This window comes from Leptonychotes weddellii, chromosome 1 (genome assembly GCF_054177405.1).
Source record: "Leptonychotes weddellii isolate Sample4059 chromosome 1, ASM5417740v2, whole genome shotgun sequence".
Taxonomy (NCBI): Eukaryota; Metazoa; Chordata; class Mammalia; order Carnivora; family Phocidae; genus Leptonychotes; species Leptonychotes weddellii.
This window is the reverse complement of record NC_138369.1, coordinates 137,771,313-137,788,962: the sequence shown is the minus strand read 5'-3', so window position 1 is coordinate 137,788,962 and position 17,650 is coordinate 137,771,313. Positions and strand designations below refer to the sequence as shown.

At 39.4% G+C, this 17,650-nt stretch overlaps 1 protein-coding gene across 3 annotated transcripts in view; it reads right to left on the bottom strand.

Moving 5' to 3' along the window:
- The window catches only part of LSAMP (limbic system associated membrane protein), a 597,331-nt gene that overhangs the window by 25,810 nt on the left and 553,871 nt on the right, over window positions 1-17,650 (bottom strand). For 2 of the 3 annotated variants that reach the window (XM_081833650.1, XM_081833654.1), the window contains exons 5-6: window positions 13,863-13,983; window positions 13,342-13,490 (exon numbers count right to left, since the gene is read on the bottom strand). In XM_081833650.1, coding sequence (XP_081689776.1) covers window positions 13,342-13,490; window positions 13,863-13,983 — 270 coding nt within the window. Of the gene's footprint in view, window positions 1-6,081; window positions 6,118-13,341; window positions 13,491-13,862; window positions 13,984-17,650 lie in introns of all 3 variants that reach the window. The other variant, XM_081833646.1, reaches the window with a different exon arrangement.

The following is a 17,650-nucleotide window of genomic DNA, read 5'->3' as shown; positions in this document are numbered from 1 at the left end:
TGTATTCTTTCTTTTTGACTCTAAGTAGTGCCACTTCCTTCAAGGCCTCTTGCTCCATACAATGTCTCTGAACATAGAGCAAAGCCCCCAAAGAAAGGACTTCCTTCCTGGCTACACCCAGCAAGGCTCCTCACAACACCATGCTTCCCTCCTGCTAAATGGCACACGGATACAAACACCAAGGCCAGCTCTGCTGGGGGTGCACTGGAGAGACCAGAGAGACCTGCATCAGCATTTTCTGTCCATTCCAGATCCTGGTCTTCTCACCCTTTGGGGCATCATGCCAACATTTTCTGCTGCAAATCTCACTGAGCTCTTCTTAGGCAGCTTTATTCCTTTTAATTAAAAAGACAAGACTGTCAATTACTTAAACTTAATCCCCAAATGTAATTGTTACTTTGAAAGATTTTTTTCCCATAAAGCTCATAGAAGAGAAATATGTCCATCAAATTAAAATTTAGTGGGAGCTAGGATTTTCAAAAAAAAAATTCATCTTCAAATCCCTGCTGGCTCTCGAAATCTACATAGCACAGCAAAGCCTAAGTACAGGAAGATCACCTGGAAAGTCTGACTGGTGTAGGTAGAAACAGACTAGGAAAATAGGAAAAGGCATTAGAGAAGAGTCTCTGTATGAAAAATTCTCCTACCTTTAAATTGATGCTGTAGGATTTTTAGCCATTTAGCTTGAAGCTAAATATAAATTCTGAGAGAGGTAACACTTCCAAGCAGCTGTTGGGACAGTGTGAATACATTTCAGGTTTATTCTTGCTGGCAAATTTGAGCAAGGAGAGGACCAGAATTGTTTAGGGAACACAGCGGAAAGAAGAACGCAGAGCTGAGAAGAGTAAGGCACAGAAGTGGATTCAACAGGGAGAAGTGGGTCAGAATCACTGTGTTGGCAGGTGAAGTATGGATTCTAGGTGAAGTATTGGTACAACTATCCCACTTGGTTCCCAGCCTCTGAAGAAAATCAGGAGGAAGTCAGCCTGTTGCTCCCAGTAAGGGAAGCAGAGATGGTCATCAGGTACTAATGTCAGCTCTTAATGATCTTCATGTGTGTTGGTCTGGGCCCATGATTTTGCTGTAAATTTGTGTTAACACTCCTTTCCAAGTACTATCAGTAAAAAAGCAAGGCCCTCTTTTTCCCCACCAGCTAGTGGGAAAAGAGAAACGTATTTGAAAACTAAAACCTTCCCTGGGATGTGCTTTACACCTTTGACCAGAAAAAAGGGCGGGTTCTGTAAAGTGATGACGTTGGATCAGTCTGACAGATGGTAACGTGCATGATAAGCACTCACTGAAAGTATGAGTGTGTGTGTGTGCGTGAGCCACACAATAGAGAACAGTGCAATGTGAAGCTTCTCTAAGTGTAATATTAGGATATTGGTGAAAAATAATAAACAACGTTTTTTATTTGGCCTTGGGATACTTCCGTATTTAAACCTATTAGCAGTGGGCATTTCAGACATTCCTAGAATCAAACTATAATGAAGCCACACTGAACTTGTAGCGAGCTAATACCCAGGCAATCTGATACAAGTGTGTCTTTAAATATCAGTACTTTTAAAAATTATAAGAAGTATGTGTATCTGAGCATGATTATTTTATATTCAATATGCTTTCTTTCTAGGAACTTGAAGCTCTCTTTTGTATATTGTTTAAAAAACACTCTGAGCTTGTAGGCATGAAAAATATAATTTCTTTCCATTTCACAGTTGGAAAAACTGAATTAAAGAGAACAATGCTAGTAATTATCCATGATTAACAGAGGTGTATATGTAAATCAGCCTGAGTAAGTGTGTGAAATTAGATGTGCTAATGCCAGATAGCTCTGCTCATGTTTTTTAAAGATGAATGCTTTCATATAAATCTCTGTGTGAGTCGGGCATACGTCTCTGTGTTGAGTATGTCTGGAAATAGACTTTGTAAGAGTGTATGGATATTAAGGTAAAAGTATTGTGTATTACAAGCATTATAATACACAAAATAAATTAGATGAGTGTTTAAAATTCATTAGACAGATACATATCTAATGAATGCAAATGCATTCATAATTGTTATTTATAATGCACTATAGATTTATGTATGTGCCTGGATGCCGCGAGGTGTAGATTGGAATTTGGGTGTACTTTGATCATTAAAAAGTGCGGGAGAAGGTGCATGTTAGTTTCTTAGGATTGTGGGGATTAATTGAGTTAATACATGCAAAACCCCTCAGAACTCTATTGGTACATGAGACGCCCACTGTCTATGTTAGCTTTGTTATTATTATTATAGGAGATGGCACTGCTGTTATAATAAGGAGCTGAAAAGAGGTATTTTCTCATTGATACCTGGGATAACATCCTACAGAAAATAAATGAAGCTGTAGGGATTGTCTAGTTATCTTTACAGCATGCATTGATTTTTAGGATTTTTCTCCCAGTTTCCTTCCATCCCAGTGGAGTCTGGTCTGGGAGTGCCAGGTGGGGGCAGGTATATGGCCTCCCACTGGAGATGGAATCTGGCTGTTCTGAAGCCAGGCCCACCCATAACAACACCAGGCTCCCTTTGGAAGGAAACATGCCAGGTGGACCTCAGATTTCTGCACGCCTGGTTTGTTTGTGGGTTGGATTTTAATTTTTTTTTAACTTTAATTTTGGGGGGGTTTGTTTTGTTTTCTGAGAAAGCTTTAGACAGCTGTATTAGTCATGCAAACCCAGCCATGTGCAATGTGTTTTATCAATGGAAAAACAGGAACTGAATGGCAAGCAGCTGTGAACAAACCCAGTGCAAAGCCTGAGCCTGGAAGATAATCTCAGCATTTCCCAAACCCACTCGCCACGCGAGGTTAGTGAATAGAAAGGCTGTTCACTTGGGATAAATAATGAGATGGGAGGCAAGCAAGTGAGACACATTCCAGGGTTATTAATTTTTTTTTTAAAGTTGCAGTGGTGTAAGAAAGATGGGCTGATTGAGTCCAGAGAGTCCCACACTCAAGGGGATTCCTCACCTGAGGGTGATAAAAACAACACAGTGGTAATTTGTCCTTGTCCCTTCTCTCCTTTTACTTCATTTTAAATCTCTGCAATGGTTTTGTCACCTCATTTTGAACCTGTGGTCCTTCTAAATGTGAAGGCATCTCTAGCGGTTTTCCATCATGAAAGGCTATGCACAAGTGAGATCATGGGGAGGAGACAAGAGCAGTATCGTCACTTCCCAGGATTCAGAGGCCTCAGGAAACGATTTGAGCCTAACAAAGTGAGAAAAGTTCCCTCAGTCACTTAGAGCTGATTCTTTCCTCATTTTACAATTCAGTGGATTTTCTGCAGCGATATAGTCAGAGGTAGTTATGCAAATATATGCAATTCAGGACTCATTTCAGAATAAATAAACCTAAATTAAAATTAATGGGGAAAAAACACCTATCAGAAACAGATCAAGGATGGAACGCTATTTTATTTATTTATGTATATCTTTTAAATTAAGCGGGGAAGCACACTGATTTTTTTTTTTTTTGTCTTGTTTTTGGCCGAATAGGAAAGGACATTTGAAAATTTCTGATTGGCCACAGACAATACAAATTATCCTTTGGTGTAATTCCAGTATTATTATTATCACTGCAGAAAATCAAGCAATATGATGAAGGAAACCCAGGAGAAATACATTTGATTTATTGAGCCTTGTTTTTGTTTAATCACAGCTTGAAGGGGTTTAGGACTGCGTTCCTGCTGCGACTCTGATGTTTATCCTCAGTCAGCTTGATGAGCCATGTAGAGTGGGGCTGGGGGTGGGGAGAACCTCCAGTGAAAGATATTAACAATGAAGCAGCTGAAATTAAACATGCATTTCTGTTACTGGGAAGGGAAAGTTCTCTTTTTTATGACGGGTGGATGGAAAAGGACCTTTGCATCAACCAATTGCTTATAGACACCTTAAGCACTTCAGAGTTGAGACATAGGATTCTACCTAGATGATGACAATATACAGTATATAATTAAATGAAGGTGTTTTGTGCTATAAATATGACCAGAGTGAGGTAGGCATACTTTTCATAGATATTTTGGTACTCCAGTGGAACTATAAAAAGAATTAAGGATCCTATATGTTAATTTTTGTTCACGGAAAACTGCATTTCACATGGGTTGCCATCTTGATTGGACAGAAGAGAAAAAAAAAAGGATTTGATCTCTACAAAGTTAAAGTCCTTGTAAGAAACAGGGAACTTAAGAGGGCATTATCTTTCTCTACCAGCCTCACACATCAGCTATCCCAAGTCTCCACGAACAGCTTTTCAATTTCTACCAGCAGAAGCCCAAAGTATTAGTAGTGAGATAAACTATATTCTCTAGAACTATTGGATCTAAAGAAGCTATCTACGGTCTATCTACAACATCAAATCAAACTAGGGTCATTCTCCAATCAACAATTCAGTTTGTGGGAAAATATCGAGTTCAACAAAATCCAACATGCTCCATTCCTGGTCCAGATTGTTTTTCAATATCCAACAGCTGTCCTTTGTGAATCGTGACTGACTTCATTTTGTTCCATGTTATATATACATCATAAAGCATGATCAGATAAATATTTGAGTTTGTGGCTGTAGAACTGCTCTTACAAAGGCATAGTGACAATGTTCAAAGCTCATCCTGGATGGAGCATGCCCTCTTCGGTGAAAATGTTATCCATTGGGACAAAAGTGTATGTATGTGTTTGTCACATCAAGATATTTGCAAGATGGCAACATGATAAAATGGTGTCAATCTTTGCAGCAACACTAGAAGATAAATGTCTTAAAATAACTGTGGCATGTCAGGAATTCAAAATGGGATATTTTCCATGAACACTAAGTTTCACGTCAAGCCTAAAAAACAGGCACATTTTAAGTCTTATTTTTAGTAGCTGGGGTAAGGAAACAGATTTCATTAATGTTTTAGGGAACAATTTTATTCAACAGAGTTCTTCTAAAAATAGTTTGGACCCTTCTTAAAGTTTAAGAATAACTTTTTTATTAAGCTTGTCTAGTTGATCCTTGAAACCTTGCAATCCTCATTGCAAATATAATTAAAATAAGTTTGCATATATGTGAATACATACATATGTAAAACATAACATTATTGACACTCTGAGTATCCTCACCCAATTCTGACTTAATTTTTAGTTTGGAGGAGTGTTAATGAAACATGATCCGTCTTCAAACTTATAAGACAGCAGCTTTCTACCTTTAATTCTGAGCACACTTCTTTTATAGTGTATACAATAATCTTGTTTAATTAGATTTATTTTTTCCACACTAGGCCCCTGCATGGCCTACTCTCCATTTTTTCTCAGGTCTTTGAGTGTTATTTGCAAATCACTTTTCTGGAATTTAATTTCAATGGTAGGTTGGTTTCATTTCAGATTTTTTCTATTGTTTTAATTTTATTTGCCAATTTGCCTTTAAATAGCCTTAAGCTAGAAGGCTGGGGCTGCAACTTGCATCTAAATGTGGTGTAGGAGGCGAAATTTAATTTGAGTGTGTGGAAAGATTTATGAAAAGGAATACAGAATGATTACCTTATTTTTTCATTTGTGTTTTCTAAAAGAGTTATGTTTAAAAGGAAAAGCCCTCAAATTGGCTAAGATTTTAAGAAAAATGAATGTCCTTGTAATCTGGTTGAGTTCAAACTTTGACAGCACTAGATAAATTCATTTTTACAATACCAGGGACTTCAGATTCAGATTGTGTAAGCCTCCAAACATGAGGGTGGTCAGTTAAAGGATTCGTATTTTTATGAGCTGCAGAACATAACTGGCTGTGTTCCAAATGTGTGAATCCACAGTTACCTGTCATACATATTAATTGAAGAGAAAATTGCTTTCTGAGCTTGGCATCATCTTGCCAACAACTGACCAACTTGAGTCAGATGACAGATCTGTTACAGGCCTATCAACTGGTGTGGGGACAATTGATTGACTTTCTTCTGAAGGTTTAAAGAAAAAAAAAGGATTTCTATTGTATGTGAATTTTGTGAATATGTATCCCCCGTTGTATGTTTTGCACATTATAGATGATGGAGAATGACCCAGCAACAGAACTACAGTCATAAAAATCATACTGACCTTGAATGGGAATAGGGATTGTGGGTGAAACACGCTCTAAAGGGGAAAAATAGTAAATATCATGGAGAGTTTATATAGATCTATATCTCTTTCTGTATATGTGTATATCCAAATAGATATATATATATATTACTCATGTTTAGCTATTCAGATAATTATAAAACCGATGAATTTCCATGCTTATAGGATTATATCTCCCGTGAAGCATTTGTCTGTTCTTCTTGCCAACACAAAAGTATCAGAGAACTATTAGTAAAATTTTAAATCTAAAGCCTTTAAAAAAATTTAGCTAGAGTAGGAAACAACATCTTATTGTGGCAACCCTACAAAGAGGATCCTATCCTACATTGAAAAAAACTCACTACCAAAATTACAGATTTTTTTGGAGGGCCGGGTTGAGGGTATTTAAATTAGTAGTGATCACATTCAGTCATGCGACTTCCTCCTGGTTCTGGTCTCTTTAACTCATGACAGATGGACCCATGATAGCTAGACTCCTTTCCTCTCCCTGAGCCCTACAGCTCATATCAGCTTTAGCCAAGTATGTGGAAAATTTATTTTGGGAAATACTAATTCAACTTTTCCCTCAGGCTTTTACTTCCATATTACTAATACAAGTGCAAGAATAAGCCCAGGAAATAAGTAAATTGGCATGATATAATTCTATTTTGTCTTTTCTTTAATACCACCCTCTTGTGATAATACAATCTCACCTGAAATTTGATCAACCAATCAAATGTACTTGATGATACATCCTGTTGAGTAAGAAGAAGCATTCTTTTGAACATTTGAGTTTTAGCTTATGTGTCCCTCACGGTCCTAACCCCAAGCTACTGATCATAAATTGAATGTGCAGGCAGAGCTCAGGCTTTAAGGTATCCTCTATTTATCTTATCAAAACCACAGGTTTAACTCTAAATCCTCCTCTGAGGCTCTTTCAGAGAGGCAAAATGGTCTATTAGGGATAGGATACATTACTTACTGCCCGGAAACCCTATAGTGCAATATAATTAACCCACACTTTATATTCCTCCTAGCTGTTTTGTTAAATAGGTACTAACAATAAATTGAAATAAACAAAAATCAAGTTCATATTCAAATTTAATCTGCCTGCCATCTCGTACCATAAGTTTAGAAAGAGTAGATTTTGCCTGGAATTTGGGCACTCAGTACATCTGGATGCCAAGAAAACCCAGTCTCCTTGCAGAGTGAACTTTTCTCTAGCTTGGCTGAAAGTTGTAGCTTAAATGCCAAAGTTTCCTAAGTGCATTAAGAGGGAACAGGTCAATAATAGCACAGTGAAAAATTGTGTCTTAGTTACACAAGTGTCAAGTAGAAAAATGGTTTAAACCTCCACTGGTTATTTGGTATTAAGTTTCCAGCTTTGAAAATAAATAGCTAAACTACTTTCAGCATCTATGTAGCAGTTGGAGACTACTGTCCCATACGATACTCTATCTACTGTATTTTATTTTTATTATTACTATTATTATTCAGACTGTTTAAGTGACTCAGCTTAATATTTTCTCATCACACTGTTCACAGCTGGGTAAATGCACTCTGCCCTCATTTCCACAAGACCATTTATACTGCTAAAATTTTTTCAGCCGCCCTCCTCTCATCGCCTTTTCAACTGTTTCCCAGCTTGCTATCATCATCTTAGCTCCACCCTGTTCTCATCATCTTAGCCCTATCATGCCCCACCAGTTACTCTCATTTTCTAATTCCACCTTACTGACTTATTCCTTAGATGCTTCCCCGTCCCAGCTTTTTATCCTTATTTCTCCACCATTACTCTGCGGCATTTTATAATTTATGCCAGGGTTTGTGGGCTCTTGTAAGAGTGTCAAGTGAAGAGATACCACTTAAAATGAAAAAGAAATTCTTCAACGTTTGAAATTCAAAAGTAGGGGGTACAGGAACTTTGCTGCTATGCACTTTGTCTTTTGGCTGCTAACATTTGGGGAAGTCAGCGGAGCTTAGCAGCTGATTGGAAGGTTTTAGGAACAGAGCCCTAAGATTGACCCCAGAAATATATGCTGTGGCTCTTAGCAAGATCCTTTGATCATCGGTTTCTTATTTGCTAAATGGGTGAGTGTGTGTGTTATTGGTTGATTCTGCTGGGACACCATGAGATAAATGGGGCATTAACACTTAACAAGAAAAACCTCTGAATTAAAAGCACTCAAATGACAAAGGCTAGAGTTGATGATAAGGTGTATATATGGAGGTAATTTATTAACTCAGATATGATTTTTTTTTATTTTTCAATGGGTATGCAGATGTTCTGTAAACTTTCTGGAAGTCAGCATATTCCACATCTAATCTTGAAACTAAATCAAGTCCCAATGCCCATCTATTTCTTATTGTAGCCACAGAGAGCCCTTGTAAAAAGTTTGCAGCCAGTCTTTCAAACTACATGTGGATAGTGTTCCAATAGCTGCTCACACTGTTTTATTCTGTGGCGACCAGAAGTAGCTGGTTAAGAGGCTTTGCCAAGTCTTAACTAGTATCATCAAGTGGTATATATTTAAACCCTGAGCCCCCAAGGTAATAACTTAAAATGGTTTCTAAACAAGTGGGGGAGGCCCTCATTTTAAGGGCTCTCTCCAGTGCTGGGTTGCTTAGGTAATACTTGAAATTTAATCAAGTATAGGTTTACAAGTTAATGATCTTTTAAAATTAAAAAGAAAATTTGAACACCTCTTACACACTGATGTGGTATGGCTCAGTGTAGACTTCTTTGCATTTTTATTTTTTTGTACTTAATAGCTTCAAAATGCCTTATCAACCCACACATTTCTCTAAAGTAGAAGGTAATTGATTAGTAGGAGTTTCCTTTAACATGTGGGAATATTCCCCTCCTGAGGTCAAGAACTGATCACTAGGCTGGAATATTAGTTAGGAATCTCCATGTGCCAAAGATAAATCAACGATCTAACTAATCCAGTGGACCCATGTTGGTGGGGGTTAATGGAAATGGAAATGGGAGGTGGCAGACACAGTGTCTCAGGTGGGAAGGGATATAACAATATTTAGTCATGGACAGACCTCACTAAGTGAAAAAATGAGAAAGAAATTATATGTCTCTTCACTTCCAAACTACAAAAGATACATTTCCTAACATTTTCTCCACATATACAAACCCAGGTAACATATTGATCTAGAGCCTGGATTCTGGAAACAGATTACCCAAATTTAAATCCCAGCAGCTTTATTTGGTTGCTCTAGTTACTTAACCTCTTTTTCTAATGGAGAAGTAGGAGTACCTACTAGGGTTGTCTTGACAATGAAATGAGATCATGAATGTTAAGTGTTTAGCGCATGTGCAGAGTACCTTGTAAGAATTCACTTGATCAGAAGTGACCACCTTAAAATCATCACTCTATTCTTCCTCCTATCCATTGTTTTAAAAGTAACTCAACATAAGCATGGAAACAAGATAGGTTTCCATTGTGGGTGCATTGTAATCATCAGTGTGGGAACACAGAATCTGCGATGTTCCATATGCTGAGGATGGACCTTCTCTTGGCATCAACAGAAATCTTCCTCCATGTGGTGCATATCTCCACAGTGGACAAAGACTAAGGAGCTGAATCTTTGCCTGTACATGCTGTACCATTGGATTAATGCATTCAGGAAAATTGCACAATGTAATGCTTTCCCCAGGATGGAGAAAAATATATGAACTTGGATATAATATAGCCTGAGGTAGTACAGATTCTTGACAAACAATGCTGGAATGTGTGGAGAGGGAGACAAATGAGAAAGGAGTGCTTCCATTGGCTTAGGAAAAATTGCTATCAATACATTGTATTCTTGCACTTTCATTCAATTACTTTGACCCCTTTGGAGATCAATATTTGCATAGAGAGAGGAGAAGTATATGTATGTATGTGGTGGAGGACAAGATGAATCAGTGACCACAAACTGACACTGTGTAAAAAGTCAGCACATGTCACTGAGGTGGATGCTGAAAATGTGCTGACACCCCAGTGAAGATGGATAATCACGAACTCTTCAGGGGCTCTGGCTCTCCAGTTCTCCTTGCTTCCTCTTTCTGGCTTGCAGCAGCTCACCAGCTGCCTCATCTGCTCTGGACCAGCTGGGTCAGCACAGCACCCCACTGCCTACACAGTGCTCCCTGTCAGGGCTGCTGTAGCCGCCCCTCCCAAGCATCTCTCCCCTCCTGACCCTGTTCTGTGGAAAAGTACGGCTACCTGCAGTGTCTTCCTTCTTCCCATTCAACCCCATCTACTTTGAGTCCAAGTAATGGGCAATCTGTTCACACAGGCACTTCCTTTTCCCCCCCTTCTCTTCCCTTTCTCTTTCCCCACCTTCTCCCTCCCTCTTTCTCTTTAGCCTGTGTGAAATAGGGTTTCATAGAGCTGTATTCCCAAGGATTCAGCTATCATGGCTGTAACAAGGGACCTCCTAACCCTAAATGGTCACTGTGGGGTGGGCATGGTGGAAGCGGCCTTCCTGTTAGGTAAGAAGCACAGCTTTCCCCTTAAAATGTGCATACTTGGGTCTTGGGTCTAAGGTCTAAAGAGGGCAGTAGTTCCTCTAATTTTCATCATGATTCCTCTAATTTTCATCATCCCCCCATAAGGTGGGGAACCAGTTACAAACCCAGTGCTGATGCACATGCTGCCAAATGCAGAGCTGGTGCCTGGGAGGGCTGTTCTGCAGAGGGCAGTGTGGGCCCACGGTGGAAATAGCACACCATTAATCATGGCGCTGTGCACTTCTCAAGGGTATAATTGCAGGTGACCTCAGTGAAGTCACAATATGATGATGATACACTTGTCCAAGTCTGTGATTCTCAGCTTACAAACAGAAATTCTGTGAGATTCTTGGCACTTCTTACTTTTACTGGGTGGGTCCTTTAAGTGGACTTTTATGAATAGGGCAATGGTATTACAGGGCTTGAGATGACCCTTCCTCACCACCAGCACACTCGCGGGATCTCCATTATCTCTGACCTAGCCCACCCTTGCTTTCTCCTCCTCAAGTATTCCACCCTTCCCTCCTCCTTCACCTTCCTCTCTCAGTCTATAGGTGTTATTTTATTTATTATTTGAAATATATTAGCACACTTCTTCTGGGTGGGATACAAGGAAAAGATACTTTTCATATGATCTCACTGATAGGCAGAATTTGAGAAACAAGACAGAGGATCATAGGGGAAGGGAGGAAAAAAGGAAACAAGATAAAACCAGAGAGGGAGACAAACCATAAGAGATTCTTAATCTCAGGAAACAAACTGAGGGTTGCTGGAGTGGTGGGGGGTCGGAGGGATGGGGTGGCTGGGTGATGGACATTGGGGAAGGTATGTGCTATGTTGAGCGCTGTGAATTGTGTAAGACTGATGAATCACAGACCTGTACCCCTGAAACAAATAATACATTATATATTAATAAAAAAAATTAAAAAAAAGGAAAAGATACTTTAATGCAAATTATAGTTGCTCACTTTTTCTAACCTAGCTGTCCCACTTTCTCTATAAAACCTCTTACTGTCCCTACAGAACCTCTTATTAAGTGTATGTTGTTCTACTTAAGCAGGTTACCTTAGATACTTCAGAATCTCAAATTTAGAGTTGAGGCTGTTTGCCCCCATTTATGGAATCCCTGATGTCAACAATGAAACAAGTAACTACATTTCTTAATAAATACCTTCTCAAGTGTCTTGAGATATTGGTGTCTCTAGCTGAAGTAAAGAACACTGATGTTTGGTCTTTGGAGACAAGTAAACAGGGATATGAATTTTAAACTTCATATTAAAATTCATGTGAATTTTAAACTTCAAGTATTTGTATGACTATATCCCATCAAACTGTTGTAGGTTGAAGTCAATGGGAGTTATGGGGGAGAAACTGAAGCCCAAATTTAGAATAGTTTGTGGTTGTTGTTTTTTATAAGCAGAGGTGGATCTTGAACAGTTATAAAATGGCTTTAATACTTCATCTCAAGAGAACTCTCACTGAGATTGATTTTTCTCCTAAAAATATATATTTTTTTCTTGTAGGCTCATCTAAATTGGGTAAAGCAAGATGGAGACATCTCTCCTGGTCATAGTATTTCTAGCTTTTCCAACTGAACACGTGCAGAAAAAAATTCCTAGTAGCTTGTTATTCCAAAATAATAATAGTAAAGGTTTTGGACTTTCTCTTTTAGTCCAAATGAACTTTCTAGCCCAGCATGTGCTAACTCTTTTGTTTGTTTTACTTATTCTGATAAACATTTTCCCATTCCAAACATTTTCCTATTCTAAATTCCATTTTCTTATTCCGAGTTTTATGATCAGTTGAACGGGACTGATCACTAGAAAACTACATAAAAGTAAGAGATGATTGACGAAACTGTAAACTTGTTTTCCTATTCCAAATGTATCATTTTCTCCTAATTTCACCCGTCATATTTCTGTTTCTCAGGGGGCATTTGTGTCTGTGCTCATAGCCTCAGGGCCAGCAAGGCAGGGGGTCAGATAGCTGACCTTAATAGCTGCTACAGAGCCAGGCTCTGAAGTGGGCTCTTACTACTAACACCAGGAAGCTAAAACAACTGAGTCCTCCTCAGTCTGCCTTAGGATCTTCTCTGGTCTTTGGAAATGCTCCTCTCTCCTACCATTTTATCACTTCCAAAAATATGCCAGATAAGTAATGTTTCCTGCTGTCATATGGAAACTTTTCTGCAACCATTTTTCCTTCTTTAGATTTTAGATCATGTTTTAATCATTCACTCCACCATTGCTCTTGTGTTGTTAAAAGTACACTTTCTTTTCCCAGCCTCTCCCTTCTTCCAGCATCTTATCCATCCTCATGGAATTTTTCTTCCTCAATCACTCTCACTAGGGCCATTTTTGTATTGCCATCCATTTTCCAGGATCTTACATCACCTCTGTTCCTTAAGGAGATTTCTATTCTTTGAATATTCTTACAGTTAAATCAACCAGGAAACAAAACAAAACAAACAAAAAAGAAAAAACAACCCAGCAACAACAAAAAATCACAACCAAGGTAGTTATCATAAGTAAACCAGGAAATCGAGAGAGAAGTTATTTCATTTGTAAATCCCGCCTTATGCATAGGGATGGAGGGACTGTGTTTCTGTTTCAGTGACTATATTCTTATTTTTGTGTAAGTTTACCTTTACTAGGTAAGGTAAATGATAAGGTAAGGGGGTGATTTTCAGGTTTCCCACTGGAGAACTAGTTGACTGAGTTCTCCCACATCAGGCCCTGCTTTGGCATACTTACTGAAAAGGACTAGGCTGGCATTGGTGACCCCCAGATTGTTGGCTGCCACGCAGGTATAGTTGCCGTAGTGCTCCTCAGTGACGTTGGTCACCGTCAGTGAGGACTGGCCCTCCGTGCTCTTAATCTCAAGGCCATTAGCACTGTTTATCCTAAGAGTTCAAAAACAGAAGAGGAAAAAGGAACAATGATGAAGACTTGGCACAGTGATCCCTTTTTCATCATGATATTGGAGGACATGGAAAGAAATGTAGTAGTTAGAACTTGTGGGTCCCTGCTCAATTCCTCATTTTAATCGCGCAACCCCGTATCATCAGAATCAATGTCCACTGATAGAGAAGACTCAGGAATGGATGAGTTTCACTGGGCTTTGCGGTAAGAGGTACAGGCCCCAAAGCCCTTGGTAAAGAGATTTAGAAAATGAAGAGTTTAATAGCGTAAACCCACATCATGACAGCGGAGCTTGGTTCTGTCCCCAGGCCCACATAGTGGAGCAAAGGGGGCCTGGCACATTTGGCAATTACCTGGTGTCATCCCGGTACCACTCAAAGTCAGGCGCAGGCACTGCTGAGGCCTCACATTTGAGTGAAGCTTTCCGCCCTGTGGTGGCTTCGTTGCTCTTGGATTCTGTGATAGTGGGAGGATCTGTAGGAAAGACAGGCACACCATTGACATGAGAGTCAGAGGGTGCTGCGGAATTTCCATGCAAGAAGGACTCAGAAAGGACCATCTGATCGGAGAGCTGCACGAAAGAAATAGTCTTCAAGCCTCATTTACGTGAATTTTGTGATCAGCTGAATGGCACTGATCACTAGAAAATGAAATAAAAATAAGAGATGATTAATGAAACTGTAGACTTGCTTTACTTAAATGGGACACTTAACAGGGTTTTATGGCAATGGAATCTAGGATTTCTTTTTCCCTACTCCAATAGACCATCAATTATTTCAACCATAGATTATAATATTTACATAGTTTTTTCTTTTTATAAATTAAGTGGTGATACCAAAGGACTTGGGATTTTAAATGTCTAATTTCAACATTTTTCTTTTTCATCATCATCATTATCATCTCTATTGTTATAGTTTGAGATGGTAGTAAGAAGTCTGGTGAAAGTGATAGAGGATTAAAGTTCTCCCAACATAAGCTCAGCCTAATATCGTTGCAGGAATTCAGAAAAACAAACAAACAAACTAGTGTTAGATATTTACCTTTTTTTCTAAGTGTTTCCTTGTTGCTATGACCCAAGTAAATTGTGCTTTTGTGTGTGAGTGTACAATTGAAGTGTACCCCGCCTCAGAGAAGCCTGCCTGGTGTGTGAGCTTTCTGCGCTCACTGGCAGTTGGACACTTATGTTCTGCTTAGAATTGGGCCTGCAAAACTGTAGCAGGTTTGAAATGAGCTCAGAAACACATCTAATATTCTAATTTGCTATGATTCTTTCAAACAATCCTACAGAGGGTGGAACAAGCGTTTACAGGTCCACATGACTGAGCTGGGATGGTAGACTCAAGCTCCTGGCTCGACGATGCTGTATTTGTACAGGTTATGGACCTTCAAGGAGAAAAGGACTTTTCCGCCCAAAGGTCATTTGCCAGAAAATGGTAGGTTGGCTCTGTGCTCAAGTCAAAAATAGACCCAAACAATCTGTTTAGATTTTGTAGAGGAGAAAGTTTATTTAGAGAAATTAGCAAAGTAAACTCTAGTACACAAAATTTATTTAAATCTCTGCTCTTCAGCACTTGGTTCGGCTCACTCATTTTTGATTTTTGTCTTCATATTCAAAACTATTTTCCAAATTTCCTGCCTATAGAAGACTCTGACCTTCTTAGTTTAAAAGGATGCACCAAACCACGAGGTTAGTTTGCAGTTTTATCCCCCATTTCATTTTTACATCAGCGTGGACATCTTGAAATCACTGCCAGAGAGAGGAGGAGTTAAAGCACATTTGGATAAGCATCACCAGCCCTTGTGTAGACAGATGTGCCAAAGCGGGTGGTGGAGGTGGCTGTTTTATTTTAGACCTATCTACTCATTTTTGTATAGACACAAAAAAAGCAGCCAGATGAGTGGAAACTAGGAGTCCTGGAATTTAATTTCTGTTTGGTTGTGTGGACCTCCCATCACACAATTTATCTTACTGAGCCTTGGTTTTATTACCTATAAAGTGAGGGAACCACACTTTAATGACCTCTGGTAACCCTTCCAGCTTTAAAAAAAACAAAAAACAAAAAACAAAAAAACAATTCTAGTCAAAACTGCCCATCTTTCACAAATGGGCAGTTGGTATCATTATGACCCAAGTGTACGTTCATACCCATAACTCATTTAACCCTTAAATTACTAACTTTCAAAATTACAGCTTATTTATCTGTTCTATGAGTTAGGAGTCAGGATTAACAGTCAGAAACAGGAAACCTAAGGTCAGATTTTAACTCTTAACCAGAACTATGGCCTGCCCAAGTGTCTGCACCAGTTTGAGCTTTTTCTTTCTCTTCTTTTAAAAGAAGGAGTTGGGGCGCCTGGGTGGCTCAGTTGGTTGAGCTACTGCCTTCGGCTCAGGTCCTGATCCCAGGGTCCTGGAATCGAGCCCCATATCGGGCTCCCTGCTCCGCGGGAAGCCTGCTTCTCCCTTTCCCACTCCCCCTGCTTGTGTTCCCTCTCGTGCTGTCTCTCTCTCTCTCTGTCAATTAAATACATACATAAAATCTTGAAAAAAAAAGGAGTTAACTTAAAATGATCACCAAGATTCCACATAAAATTCTTTCATTTGGTGATTTGCTATATGGATCATTAGAGCACATTAGTTCAAAAGATAATGGAATAATTGGTGGTAGTGGTGTTGGCGGGGGAGGTATTTGTATAGAGATGGGGCACTGAACAGAGGTTAAGAGTTTGGATTTAAAGTTTGATAGACATGAGCTCAAATCCAGACTCTATACTTCACTGTCCTTCCTCATTACAGAAGATAGTGCTTTGTCTAGAGTCATATTGCCTCACCTTCCTCATTTATAAAAAGCTGGAACCAGAGGCAGGGAGGTCCACTTTGAGAGTACTGAAGGAACCCAAGATAGCCTGCACTAGGTTTGTGATGAAGAATATGGAAGGGAGGGACAGAATTGAAATTGAGAGATACGAAGCCTTAGCACTGACAAGAATAGATGTAATGGATGAGGGTAAGAAGGAGGAGTGTCAAAGGTAACACTCAGGTTTCTGGGTTGGGCATCTAAGTGATGCCATCCTCTGCCAAAAGATACGTAAGAAGAGAAAGAGATGACCATGAACAAATACCAGTTTCCCATCCTCACCTATTCACTGTAGCAGGTTCTGAAGCTGCCAGTGACTCCACAGTTTGTAGCATGCTGGCCAGAGAGATAATCTTGCTTGTGATTCTATTGACTTGTTTAATTTCTCAGTTTGTAAAATGAGTTTTAACCAGTGTTTGTGAATTTCTGGAGCCACATGGTTATGGGTGACAAACCCTTAATGATGACTACCTTTTTGCTAAACCAGCCCTAACCTGGATCCAATCCCACACTTTCTATCACCTCCACCTCTCACACTCATGGCTGTGGCACCTCAACATAATAATGCCATGGTACGTGGCTTCCAGCCCCTCCACTATGGGACCAGGAATGCAGGTCCCAGCTGTACAGTTTTGTGGGAGAGTTCCTCCTTACTCTGGATGTTTCCTTCTATGTGGTGGGACTTATTTAGTATACCTCCTTGCTCTGAGACCCACAAGGAAGGAATAACTTTGACTGAAAAGTCTGGGAAGAAGAAATGAGGTTTCTTTGGTTCATCTCTTTCCTTGCTTCCTTTTGGGACCAACCTTCTGGCAGGGAATGGGGGTTCGCCTCTGTTTCTTCACACTAAAGTCTTACTCAGGCTCTCTGCTTCCTGCTCTTAGCTGAGTAGGCCTGCCCCATTCCAGGGCTGCCATGATTGGAGAGATAAGTCCCCCACACTAAGTACTACCTCTATCCATCTTAATCTCTAATAATGGGGGCAATTGGGCCTCTCATACATCTCCTTTACTTATTTCTCCATTTGTTTAGAGCCTGAATAACTATGTAGTAAGTTATTTATTAGCTCCTCAGAGATGCCAGTATGGGAAAGGTGACAGCAAATTAAGGTTGAACACTTTTAGGTGCATTAATTTTGGGATAGGATGACACTGGTCATTTACAAAGGCCAAACACTTGCTTCTCTCCTTGAAAATCTAGGAAGTTTCTCCTACCAAGGTAAATTCACAGATAATGATAAATGTACAAAGAAGTCATTGTTCCTAATATTTCTCAGATGACACAAT